At 40.1% G+C, this 13,664-nt stretch overlaps 1 protein-coding gene across 4 annotated transcripts in view; it reads right to left on the bottom strand.

The window, feature by feature from the left end:
• Window positions 1-13,664, bottom strand: part of grb14 (growth factor receptor-bound protein 14) — a 43,098-nt gene that overhangs the window by 20,170 nt on the left and 9,264 nt on the right. For 3 of the 4 annotated variants that reach the window (XM_050048720.1, XM_050048721.1, XM_050048722.1), the window contains exon 3: window positions 13,448-13,577. In XM_050048720.1, coding sequence (XP_049904677.1) covers window positions 13,448-13,577 — 130 coding nt within the window. Of the gene's footprint in view, window positions 1-4,430; window positions 5,031-13,447; window positions 13,578-13,664 lie in introns of those variants that run through there. The other variant, XM_050048724.1, reaches the window with a different exon arrangement.

Raw genomic sequence — 13,664 nt, 5'->3', positions numbered from 1 at the left:
GGGGGGGGGGGGGGGGGGGGGGGGGGTGCACATGTTCTAAATAGTGAGGGGATGTGTCACAACACAGCAACACAGACACACCACCCCTCCATCATGCTGTGGAGCTGCATGTCTGCAGTGGACCTTGGAAGAGTTGCAGTGGGTATCATAAGCGCAGCAAAAGCCTGTGAAATCCTGGACGAAAACCTGCTGTGCTCCTCTACATTCCCAGTTGCAAAGCATTCTTTCTATTTTACTTCCTGAACACTAAATATTTTACACTGTGTTCTGACAGTGCAAATTATGTTCATGTAAATGTACAAAAGAGACAGACCGATGGACTAAGTTCAGGGCATGAAGGAGTGTGGAGGTGCTTGGGAAGCACCCTGATGTGATGTCCTTGTGACAATATCTACGACACAAACTTCCTAAGACTGGTTTTAGGAGGTGCTTTACCACCATGTTACTTCTGCTGGAGAGAGTGGACATCAGAGCTCCACAAGCAGAACATTTCTCTGTGAATGTAAGTGCTGTCTCCATGGTTACTGTGATAGCATTATTTTTTTTTCTAACATTTGCATGATTATCACAAATTATTTGATGTCAAATAGTGGGTGTTTGGCCTAAGGCACCAGAATGGTGCTCACATGGTTTGCCATCAAAAGCTATTTAAAAGCGAGGCTTTTAAATATGAATCCTGCTCTGCAGACTGTTTTTGATTCACTAATTAACTCAGCAGATGCCTGAGTCACGCAGATATGTAAACGAGGTTGTTTCCAAACATAGAAAATATTTCATGCTGAATCACAATGATTTTATATACAACATCCAGGATTTTACATTTGATGTAATAGTGCAGTGGGATTAAAACATATAGTGAAAATGACAACTTCCAACAATGTGTTGAGAAATATGCATACATAATCCATGGTGCAAACTGTTTATAATAATATCACCAGACAGGTCTAATAATTGTAATTACAGAACTCAGGATGTAATTAGTTTTACTTCCACCACCAAATTATTGTATCATTATGCAAAAACTTTCACTCCGAGTAATTGAACACATTGAGTGGGAGGTACTGTTAATCATTGGTTTAAAGTTACTAATGAATGGCCAGACGAGGTAGCATGCTGTGTAAACGGCTGATGTCTTTATCAGCGAACACAGAGCTGCATTCATCGGCAAGTAACCCTGATCCAAATGTACACATGCTTTCACCTGAAAAGCATTCATGTCCGCCTACGTCATGTAGCTCAGCTTTTATGTTGCAACATGCAAAAATAAATAATGTTACCTAGAGAGTTACTTCTCTGTGAGAGTGTTGTTCCTCACTTTAGAAGGGCAAAAGAGCAAATTGGCTTCTGTTGTTCAGCTTAAATAGAGTTTTTTTAATCAAGTTTTGGTTGCAGTCGGGCCAAAATTAAACGTCACTTTTGAAAGATATGACCACGCAATTAACAAAGCAGCACTACAAAGGTCAACTTATGTGAGGGAGATATTCATTTTGATCTCATTTTGTAATTCCTGTGAGATATAAGCACCCGAGGGAGTACCCTGTTTGCTTAGGTTGATACTACCTAGGTGCTAGATACTGGTCTTTAATCTACCACCCAGATAAAATTTGCTGAATGGTTGAATTCATTAATTCAGGCAACTTGCAGCAGCAGTGACACTGTCAACATTAAATTATTTTCACACCTCCCACACAATACAGTATTGTTGTTAGCTTAGTAAAAATTGGCAGAGCAAACAGACACAAATTTTAGCCTCCTCCAACTGGTAGACACAGTCTCATCTGTGGTCTAATGTGCAAAACTGGTTGGTGCAACAAAGTCTCCTGCTGCAGCTAGAAACTGCTGAAAAGCAGTCGTTTGTACCCTCTTCGCAAATGATATCAATATTTAAGAGTTAAAAAAAATATCCTAACTACACATGGCCCAATATTTCTTTTTTGAACATGAACGTAAAACCATGGACAAACTAGCAAAGTGTCTGGGGACAGCTGGGTGGGGAACAGGGAGTGCAGGGATGGCTGTGTGCCCACTGTGTTTGCATGATAGTAGTGTTACGAAGGGTGGACAATAGGCAGGTTACAGACATGTCCAGCAAAACCCCTCCCAAAGAAAGAAGAGTTGGATCTCACGAAATCGTCCCTTGGCTCCCTTACAGTCAAGATGGCAGCATAGATAAAAAAATTTAATCTTGTATCGTGCCTAACTTTAGTGGATCGTAACATATCAGGTATTGAATTAATCTGTAGATGCTCCAGTTCAAAATGAGACCAAACTTTTCTATGGATGTCGATTTTTGGGCCACGACAAAAGCCAAAATGTGGGATACAACAACCTGGGTGCAGCTTGTTTTTTGCCTAGCTATTTAAAGAAAATTCCTTTTGCTATGTAATTTTGTTGATCACTTGTGGGCAGGTTAAGAGGAGTGAGGAGTCAGCAGTCACAGACAGTATAAAACAGAGCAGCAAATTAAATAGTATTTTTGAAAATTGTTACCCAAAACCACATGACGTCCTTGAACATACAGTCATAAATGTGCATAAAAAAAATTAGGTTGATGGGTCCAGTAGTATGCGAGATTAGCTGTGGACAGATACATACATATATACAAGCACACAGACTATGATAAAAAATATCTCAAATTTACAAATTACGTTAGCATGACTTGGATATATTGATACATTTTAAAGTTGGAAAAATAAACCTCAGCGCCCCCTGGTGGAAAAAAAAAAGAATTTTAGATGATTTTAAATTAACGCAATCTTATCTTTGGCATTTTGTGATGCGCATCAGGGACATATAAACTTGATAAATATGTGATAAGCTGATTATAACAGTCCACCAATTTATCGGTCAGGTTCTGCCTTTACAGTATGCAAAGCTGGTCCTATTCAACATACTTTGATGCCGAGCTGCATCTCAGATGTGAGGATAAAGCGGGGGCGAGGCAACAAAAAAATATAGTACAGTAAATCCAGACATTGACTGTGTAACACCACATATAGTCTTGTTGAAGATAAACTCCTCTATTAGACCTTCTTATCTCAAGGACAGGACAGTGTGAGCCATTTTGCCAATTAGACCGCTCTGGTTTAACCTTGAACTGCACTCCCACAGCTGCAGCTCTATCTTGGAGTGCTGGTGAGTAAGTGGCCTTCAGCCTCGTCTATCTAAGAAACCACTGAGAAATTTCCCCCCCAGCTCCTCAATGTAACAACACTGCAAAGACTGACAGTCTCAACCTCACATGGGACTCTCTCTCTAATAGCTGAACCAGGTGCTATTTACACCTACAGTTAATAGCTAAGCTACTGGTGCTCCAGGTGCTGAAACAGAGCTGGACCAAGTGGAAATGAAAAGTAGCAGCCAGAATGCTATTTGCTTTAAAGAGCATGCAGAATTCATCAATGAGGAGAACAACAGCAGACAACTGTTATCAGGCTACACACAAAAGCATGCTGAGAAGCTAGGAGCTACTTTGGCCAAATTTATATTCTGCTAAATTTTTGGGGGATGGATTTGCACAGCAGATTTGACTCAGATATAGGACAGGAAAGACATTTGAGTCGGCTTGATGAATATGCAACATTTATCCTAATAAGAACACTGCAGCTGTGCCCCTTTATAATACCATATTCATAATACTACCTTTATAGTTCACAACAAGTGGCAACATTTGTCACACAGGTCCACACTGTGTGACCAATGGTGGTTGGTGGTTTTCTTTCCCTGACTGTGATTTGATATACAAGTCAAAATCCCCATGTCAAAGTAAACGATGAGAGAGCCATCATAAAATAAAAAGGCAAGAATCTATAAATCCATACACAGCAGTTTTAAAGGGGAGCAGGCAGGAGTTTAAGCATTTACACTATATTGTGGTTGAACCAATGTTTGTGAACATAACCGACTCTAAGAAATCACAGCAACAACGCCACCATCAGGTATGTGCAGCAAATGCAAAGTGCTGTTTCACATGTGGGCTTTCTTCCACCATCCATGGTCCTTATCAAAGTGAACATTTTTAGTGTATTTCAAGAGTCCAGTGTGAGCCAGTGTCTCTCTTTGGGTTTGAAACATCACCTCTCACAATCAAATGACACATTGCATCTATGTCAAAGATTGATTTTGAGATCCTAACTAGCTAACATTTTTGAAGAACCCAATGTAAATTCCATTGGAAATTCAGTTCTAACTACTAACAATAGTGAAGCAAATTATTGTGAACAGACTATAAACATATAAATGAAGACAAAAACTTTAAAAAGCTGCATAAATAGAATTTTTCCAGAGTGCTCCAATGAGGCTCGTCCAGTGCAATCTAAAAAGGTGGCTTAGATTTAGATTGGCAAACATGAACAGAAGGCAGCACTTGACTGGTAAAGAGGAAAAATGTTTAGGAGAAAGTACAGAGGAGATCCGTATCGGATACCTACCCGCTTCTGCAGACAAAGTGGTGTGATGGCAGGCAAAGTGACTCTTCTCGCATGGAAATTCATGCTTCTGCCTTATGTGCACTATTAACTATGTGAAAAATATCCACACATAGTAACTGAAAACAAGGGTAAAGTACAAATTGTAGTGCTCGAGATTATTAATAATATAGAGATTCTTCTATATGGTAATCCTTTTGGAAGAGAAAAGCTGTTATGATGACAGCTCCCACTATGAAAGTGTGAGAAACTAAGTCATGTTGCCTCCTCAACAAACACAAACTCCTCCTTTGTCCTTGAGATTGTAAAAGCTTGTTTCCTTTTCGCTCCTTTTAGAAAGGCAGTTCCAGCAAACAAAACTGAAAAAAGAAGGTTTTCTCATGAGTGAAAACACACAAGGCCTGAGAAAGCTATTGTAAAATACTTGGAATCAAAGTAAGAAACTCTGCCCCGTGACAATGTAAAAAACACAACTAAGTTTTCTGAGAAAGTCCGTGTTCCAGTGTTTCTTGCTTACCTTCAAACCAGACGCTACAATGCTATTTTTAGCCTCAGACCTAAAATATATTTAACCAAACAAAATGAGCTGAAGTTTTCCCAGAAAGTTCACGAATCAGCTTGTTTTTTGCTTACTTTTTAACCAGACACCACATAGCTATTTTTAGTCTCAGACATAGAATCCATTTCACTAAACAAACATTCATAAGAATATTCATGAGCATTTCCCATTAATGTTTTACGTTTTACTTTGTGTAAGCTCATTTTAGACAAGGTTACGGGCAAAAAGTGATCATTAAACATTGCACAGTTTATTAACTGTTTAGATAATGAAACACTAAAGAGTGTGCTGGGGAAATAAAAAAGTTTTATTGTTGCACTACAGTTGCCCTCTTGCTGCAACCACATTAAGACTGACCTGTCGACATCAGACCTCAGATTAGTCATTGTGTTGTGACTTCTCAAAATGACATTTATCTATTCAATTATCCAGATTATTCTAGTCATAACAATGTTCTGAATATAAGTATGTGTTGATGTTCATGCAATGCTTTGGCACTACTGTATCTAATGTCCCTTTAGAGAGGGAGAGAGAGAATTAGAGGTCCGAAATAGCGCTTACTCCCACAGCCTCAATTCACAACCCACATCTGTTTTACTGTAAGACGAGACAAAGAGGCCTTGTGAATATGAGTGTGCCATCTTTACAACACAGCCCCCTCTTCCAGCCTCAGTCTTTACCATTAGAGTAATAAAAATGAGAGATCAATATCAAATATCAAAGTTTAGTATGTTTATTTTAGGTCAAATACACTTATAAAATGTTTGCTTCTAGTTTAGTTAGCTCAGAGCACAAGTATGAAGATAGATACCGAATGCTGTGGGGAGCAGATGCCATCTCAATAAAGTTATGAATGCATTAATAAGGGAGAGACAATCGCAGACCACACGGAGCCTGAAGTTAATTGTCTGATGAAGACCACACACATATAAACTCATTCAGCCCTGCTTTAGTAATACAGTACTGCAGTGATACTCAACTTAAGGTCCATAGGCCAAATCTGGGCCCTGATAGGGTGCAAACCACAGGGAAAATAAACTGATTGATTTTGTACTTTTGATATACATTAAGCTGCCTTTACACCACCGCATGGCAACTGCCTTGACAACCAACTACCACTGCTAGAGAGAGTTTGTTGTTAGTTGTTGTTGTTTTTTTTTAAAGATTATTTTTAGGGGCTTTTTGCCTTTAATTGTCAGGATAGTGTGAAATAGGGAGAGAGAGGGAGTGGGGATGACATGCAGTGAAGGGTCACAAGCTGGAGTCGAACTCGCGACCGCTGCAGCAGGACATCACCTCTATACATGGGGTGCCGGCACTATCCACTAGGCGACTGAATGAATGATTAAAGGAGCGCTTCACCTTCCAAAATCACCATTTATATATCAATTACTCACCCCGTGTTATACTGAAATCGTGAATTGAATTTGTGAAGAAAACTTTGTTTTTCTCTTTGATTTAGTTTTGCTGTTGTTAAACACGGTCCCCATTTACTTCAATTCATCAAAAACACTTTTGGATTCTTTGTATACCATGGAGGCATGCGAGAAAAACAATTTATTCACAATTTTAACATAACATGGGATTAATGATGTACATTAATTGTGATTGTGATTAATTGATATACATATTGTAAAATACAAAAGCATGAAAAGTGAGCGACTGGAGCACAAAATAATTTTAGCAATGAATTATCAAGTAACAGCAAATGTTCAGTCGAGTAAATGATGCAACTCCTTATGACCAACAGAAGTTTCCCTGTCTTGTGCCTTGGCTGCTGAGTGGACTAACAGAGGTTAGCTTTGGCCATTGAGACAAAAACACTGTCTCCTCTGTGTTTTCCAGCCACGGTCAGAATTAGTTAGCGTTTAATGACGTTGCTGCGGTCACATCATTCAGTCATATTAGTCATGGAAAAACAGCAAAAGGTTGAGGGCCAAATGATTTGTCTCCCCTGTTGTTTCATCCGTGCAAATCTGGTTGAAGATCTTTTAAAGCTTTGGTATTTTTGATACTATTGAATGTATAATTAATGTAGTATTGAAAAAAAATACCAAAGTACTGCTACTTTTGACAACCTCATTAGTCAGGGTGTGAAAGCTGCCTGGACATGAACATTTTTAGTCACAGCTAGAAGTGCGTCAAAGAGAAGTAAACCAGCTAATCTCGTCACCAAAACCTCACAGAGCTACAGTAAAAAGCCTGCACGCTGCATTTCAAAATGTGCACGGCTCTATATTTCTTTTATCTCCTCACCAGCACCAATTATTGTACTCCATTTCAACTCATGAGAACAGACAGGAGAAGAAGAACCTCCCACGACAGGCTTCATGTTTATCTGGAAACGCAGCACACTGACTTGTGAGAGCGCAGACAAGCAGACGCTGCTAGTTATCACACAGCTAAAGTGAATTGGAATTAATGTAGCCAATGGAGCCAGAATGATAACAGAGTCTCCACAACTCCCATAACAAAGCCAGTTCCAGACACTTTGTCCTTGACCACGGGTGATTCAATCAAGACCCCTTGCAAGCTCTGTCAAAGGAACAAGACATCAACCAAGGGTGCAGTGGTGCGTGTATGCAGATGTGGAGTGTGGGCAGAGGGATGCAGGGTAAAGCTATCTAACAACAGCCAGGAAATAGGGGAAATCTTTAGGATATACTGGGGTAACAAATTAAAAATGGTAAAACAGTAGCTATCGTCCACTCAAACCAATGTTACCTCAACAGGTGCTGAGATTCAGATGTGAAACCCTGAATATGTAGCAGTAGGCCACAAAATCCAGCGCATGCTAACTGTGCTTGAGAGGTGTGCTGTGTCAGGACAACCTTCAGTGAGGTGAAGGATGCGTCTTCATTCACACTGCGCTATGTTTGACTGACCAAATCCAACTAAGCTGGCATTTTTAGGCATATTCACACGGTATTTAGTGCTGCTGTCTGGTTTGATAAGATCAGAAAAGAGTGTAAACTATTTATCTGTACAGTGTACATCCTGCATTGTACTCTTAAAGTTTAACCCGTGGGTGTTGTTGTTTACACATGACCCAGGTTTACAGCTGTCCTTCCACACGTTAAATCAGAGTAATACCTGTTTCACACAACATGAAGTTCAGCAAAAACTCATGGCTATGCTGACAACACAAGTAAGAAGAAGTGGGTTCATTTTGCAGAACTAACTAGCTATATTTGGTATTACAAAAATAAGCAGAGCAACCACAAACATCATGTTATCCCATATGACTGCCTGTGTGGAAGGGGTAAGACAGTCATGAAGAGAAACAAAAAAGCTGCACCAGATGACTTCCTATATATAACACAAACTCCCTGTTAGGCACGAGGAATGAAAGCTATGCGCAGAGATTACAGAGCATGACTCCTGATTCAAACTCCTCAGATTCTCTTATTGAACGATTGCATTATAATGTTCCTGTCAGTGTCCAATACTGTTGATTCAAGTTTATAAAACTCAAATGATGCACAAGGTATGGCTTCAGCGTAGCTCTGATTGGTCAGTACGCAGCTCTCCGACATATTATCAAAGTTGCTGAATGGAGAGAACATGAGTAACTGTTGTATATTTATTATAAAGAGGGACCCTGAGGACATTATTACATCTGCTGTAGCGAAGAGGCTGAAACTCAGAGTGAAGAACATATACGTGGTACATGTTGCATCTGAAATAACATCTCTAAAGGGGCAGGCATTTCCTCTGAGTCATATAGCTGAACTGAACACTCAACACCGTCTGGACACAGGCTGCCTGTGTGCTTCTGGTTTCTGGTAAGAGTCCAAGCATGACTGCCCACTATATTCCTGGAGAGTGTAGGCTGTGCCAGCTACGTGGACTTCCTCAAAAACTGTTTATTTTGCCATTATATCGTGAAGTCTTGCCAGTTCTTCCATTATGTTACGCTCAAAGCCATCTTACACTGCCTGTATCAACAATGTCATCAAAGAATTGTCTTTATAGTGACCAGCGTTGCATGACGGGTTTCGCAAGCCTCTAAATATTTAGTGCATCGTCATGTCATCATAAATTTTGTGTATTTGTGTACACAGTGGTGCTGTGGCTGAGCCAATAGACTTAAAATCTGAACCCTTGGTATTGCCGGTGGGCACTTTTCCTGAGGTCAGTATCAAAAGTGCAGGAGGATTTTATTTCACAAAGTAATCTCTAATGTCACGGCTGTATCTGAAACAGCTGAGGCAGTTTAGCACTCAGACTTATTCACCATGCAAACCGATCTTCCAAATCCATGTGTCTTGACCTATTGTACGTATAACAATGCATTTTCATGTCAACACACTGAATGTAGATGCATTAAGAAAGGTACTTGACTGGAGATTGCTGACGGCAAACCTGGGTTTCTCATTGACATAGTGTGGCAGTTATGACTCGCTGGTGTTGTTATGGAAATGTACCATGACACTACAAACACTGGGCTAACAGGGGGCTCAGATAAACCAGTTTCTCACAAGTGAAGTAGCTTTAAAAGCCTGTGTAAAATAAAGTGATGTTGCGCGAAGGGTCTTGCCACAATTGTGCAAAGCCACTCAAATCAACTGCGGCAAAACAAAAACATGGTCATCCAGACACGGAGTTGGTTGAGATGCCACATCGACAGACGCCACTGCCATTTTCCTAGCCTGCTCATTTTATAATCTGAGCCTGTCCTTAGTAGAAGATTATTATTTTCAGATAATTGTAACTGATGGGAAAATTACTACCCCAAAAGACACACTGGGGAAGCTCAATGGACAATTTTCCTTTATAGAAAAGTTAGAAGGGTGGGTGAGGGGGTGAGCGCTGCACAGTTGGAACAATGATGTCATTGGTTTCTTGAGTGCTACTGAAAGAAGGTCATAACCCTGTGACATGAGGATTGTGACACAAAAACAGCTGTTCGCTCTGACATACTCCCTTTGTCTCCCCAGTGCCGCTGCTGAAAAGACTAAGTGAGAGGCTGTCAGGCCCATGAGGTGCAGGCACAGGCCTCATCAGCGAGATACATAAGGAGCACTTTAGGATTTGCTAACAAGGAAGCCACATTGTTGCAGAGTGAGGTCAACAGGGTGTCATATTGCTCCTTCACTGAGAAACTTGAGGATTATTCTCGCATTTGTCAAAGAAAATGCCAAATCCGTGCAAATCCCTGACCTGTATTCACAATAGGCTGCCGAGAGCACAGGAGGATTTGGCAATCACTCTGTATGAATTGAGTGAGGATGGAATAGAGTAGAAGGGCTCATTTGAGACATAATATATCAAGTGGAGACACTCCAGTGTTAGATAATCAAGCAATCTTACCACAATGCATGAAGGAGAACAAATGCCAATATGATTTCACTCTTATGCCAATCACACTTACTAACAGCACAATGGAAGCTTTAGAAAAAAAATAGAAAACAAGACTTTCTGTATGTATTTTTTTTCTCATTCTCAGCATGAAGGCAACACATGAGCACACAGAGGTCTAATACTGCTGATAGTCCTTGGTAACTGCTGAGCTCTGTAATTTCAAGCTTTCCTATGAGTCACTACTTTGAGCTGCCCCCTGCTGCTACACATGAACACACGAATACACACATTTAAACACACACATGCACACCACAAAGATACTGAAAAACCTGAAATCAACTTCAGTATACAGTATACAGATCCACATCCAGGAAATATCTAGCGGTTGACAAACCAGACTAATTTAACAGCCCTGGAAAATGTATAGACAAAATCCATTTTGAAACCCATGCACTTTTGAAGCAGACCCATAATTGTTAGCTTTCCAACATAATGAATGTGCTCTCTTTTTAGAATTTGGCAGTGAGATCTGTATAAACGCACAAATCAACAACAGATCACAGGGTCATATTAAGTAATATCTGGCTGTGCAAAGGAATACGTTTTCTGCTGACTTGCACTCATAAAGAGAGTGGTTAATAAACAATAATTCATCAGGAGTTGTGTATCACCTGCAGTACGTTTGTGCAAGCTGTTGCAGGCAAAATTAGGAGATCATTAGATTGTAGGGGAAGGCAAAAAAAGGTTGTAGTGCACTTTCCAAAACGAAAAACACAAGCGCAACAGTAAAAGGAATGCATAAAACAGTCCATATATCTGCTTTAATGCAAGCTGCAAATGTTAGCATGCATAGCTAACTAGCTTACTACAAATAATGGTACAGTCCAAAGCCAAGGGACACATCATAAACCAACCACATTAGGCTGTTTTTTGGACCAAAGGGACTTTTTCATGGCTCTGAGAACCTCCTTTTTTGTGTGCATGTCCCTTAAGAAGTAGAAATGATCATAGCTCTTAGAACACTGTTTTGAGGGACTTTTTTTTTTTTAGCTTCTTTTTTTAGAGTAGTTACTCCCCCACTACAAGAGGAACCCTGAGTGACATAAGCAGACACAGACATAAGTGTACGTTCACAGGTCAAACACTGGAAATGCAGCACCAGCAACCACAAATTTTAAAAATTTGGAAACAGTGTAAAAAGTAGACAATAAATCCGCTTTTTTCCTTTGCCTTCTTTTATTTACTTATCCCCCTTTTTTTCTACTGTACTTTTTTTTTTTTTAAATAGGGAATCAGTGTCATTGTGTGTTCAACCTGTATCACCATGGACTTTCAAAGTAGGGGCGGGAGGGGATGGGTGGAGGCAGGGCTGCAAAGATTAGTCGACTAATCGATGACTAATCGACTATTAAAATAATCGGTGACTATTTTAGTAGTCGACTAATCGGTTTGAGTCATTTTTCATAGAAAAGTACTATGAAAGTACCCCAAAATACTCTTATTGCAGCTTCTTACATTCAGATATTGGCAGCTTTACACACTCTCCCATGATGGTGAACTAAAACCCTTTGGCGTGAGTACGAAACAAGACATTAGATGACATAATTTTGGGGTTTGGGAGAGACAGACAGACATTTTTCAACATTTTAACACATTTTTCAATAGATTCGTCGACTAATTGAAGAAACAATCAACAGATTAGTTGTCAATGAAAATAATCGTTAGTTGCGGCCCTAGTGGGAGGTGGAGAGGGATGTTTGTTACCAAAAAAAATGGAAGGAAAAGTATTGTTTTAATTGTAATTCTGTATGATTTGCAGTTATCCTTCAATAAAAAATGCCATTAACAAAAAACACCAACAACAGCTCATAATAAAATAAAATTGAAGAAAATGCAGCCAAATGGACCGACAGTGAAGTCCTGGTTTTACTGAGCATATATTCATTGGTAGAAATACAAAGTGATTTGAATCCTCAAAGCATAAGTGACGGTGCTACACAAACCCCCGGCCAGCTTACAGTCTGCCAATTCAGCATTCCTTATGGCGCTGCCAATGTAAACAGAAAAAAAAAATGCTGTGAAGGTATGTACTTCTCTGGGGAGTTCTCTGCCCCAGTGGGCACTTCCTCTTAAGGAGTCCCCTGAACTGTTTGATCCAAAAACGCCTGGTGTGTGGGGTTATAAGTTCGGTCTCCGTTCAGGACCAAGCTACTACATGAGATTTTAGGGTGACGTTCACCGGTCTGTCCTGTTGTTTATTTGTTTGTTTTGGGAAGTGTACAGACACTTTTACTGGATTCACGTTTTCAAGTCTGCTGGCGACAAAATCAACAATCATCTTCTTGCAATGAGAAGCCATTTAACTACTTCTGTGTGAAAGCAGAGACTCACTGTTCCCAAAGTTACTATAACTCTTGAGTGGTAAATCTGTCACACCTGTCATTATCAGCTGCATATGTGCCATACTGGAATGGAAAGCATGGGCATAGCAAAAGTAAATAAGAGGGGCGGGGCATAGTGGATGGTCAGATGGTGACCAAAGTAAGAAAAAAAAATCAATAAAACTGAAGATCTACTACACTGGAGTGAAAGCAGCAGCAGGTACTTTCACACATTCGTCACATTACACACCACACACCCTGTGCTAAAACAAATGTACAAGAGTGGCTGTTGGGCACTAAGCCAGGTATTTCCTGGGTCAACAATACAGTTATAATTAAATTTCAAATGCACTAACTTCAGGTGCTATCAAATCACAGGTATTTCCCATTTTTATGTTGTTCAGTGGCACTGTATGCAGGTACAAACCCGGGCTCTCAAAAGTACTACCACTGAGCATGTGGATTGTCGGAGTGTGTGCTGACAGCATTATTATCTACTCACTGCAACGAATTTACGTACTCACACAACTGGTTCTACCGTCCATATGCCCTGAAGTGTCAGACCAATCACAAGCCAAACATGTAAGTATGCATTTATGTAAATCTAAATATGTCCCGCAGTTGTTTTTCTGGCACTTGTTCCAATTAAAGTTAGCATAACTGTGTTGCCTGAGGTTGCACATGATGAAGGTTACAATAGAGGCCTTTTTTTTCTTTCAAATAATATGCCTCTTTGTGTCACAGTTAGCCTCTAGTACTGTAAATGGAACACTCACCTGAGTTGCACTACTTTTGGTCCATGGCAATAAACATTCAGACACAAGGGGGGAAAGGGTTGAGGCGATAAGCTCAGGGAAAGGGTTTGGAACAGGGGAAGAGAATGACTCCTCTCCCTCTTTATTGCTCCTGAAGGACAAAAAATACAGAGAGAGAGAGAGAGAGGGAGAGGCGCTGCATTAAATGTGGCAAGCATTGTTCACATCTGATTTCAAA

The sequence above is a fragment of the Epinephelus moara genome, chromosome 7 (genome assembly GCF_006386435.1).
Source record: "Epinephelus moara isolate mb chromosome 7, YSFRI_EMoa_1.0, whole genome shotgun sequence".
In the NCBI taxonomy this organism is placed as follows: domain Eukaryota; kingdom Metazoa; phylum Chordata; class Actinopteri; order Perciformes; family Serranidae; genus Epinephelus; species Epinephelus moara.
Note: the sequence above shows the minus strand (reverse complement) of the source record. Positions and strands in the feature narration are given on the sequence as shown.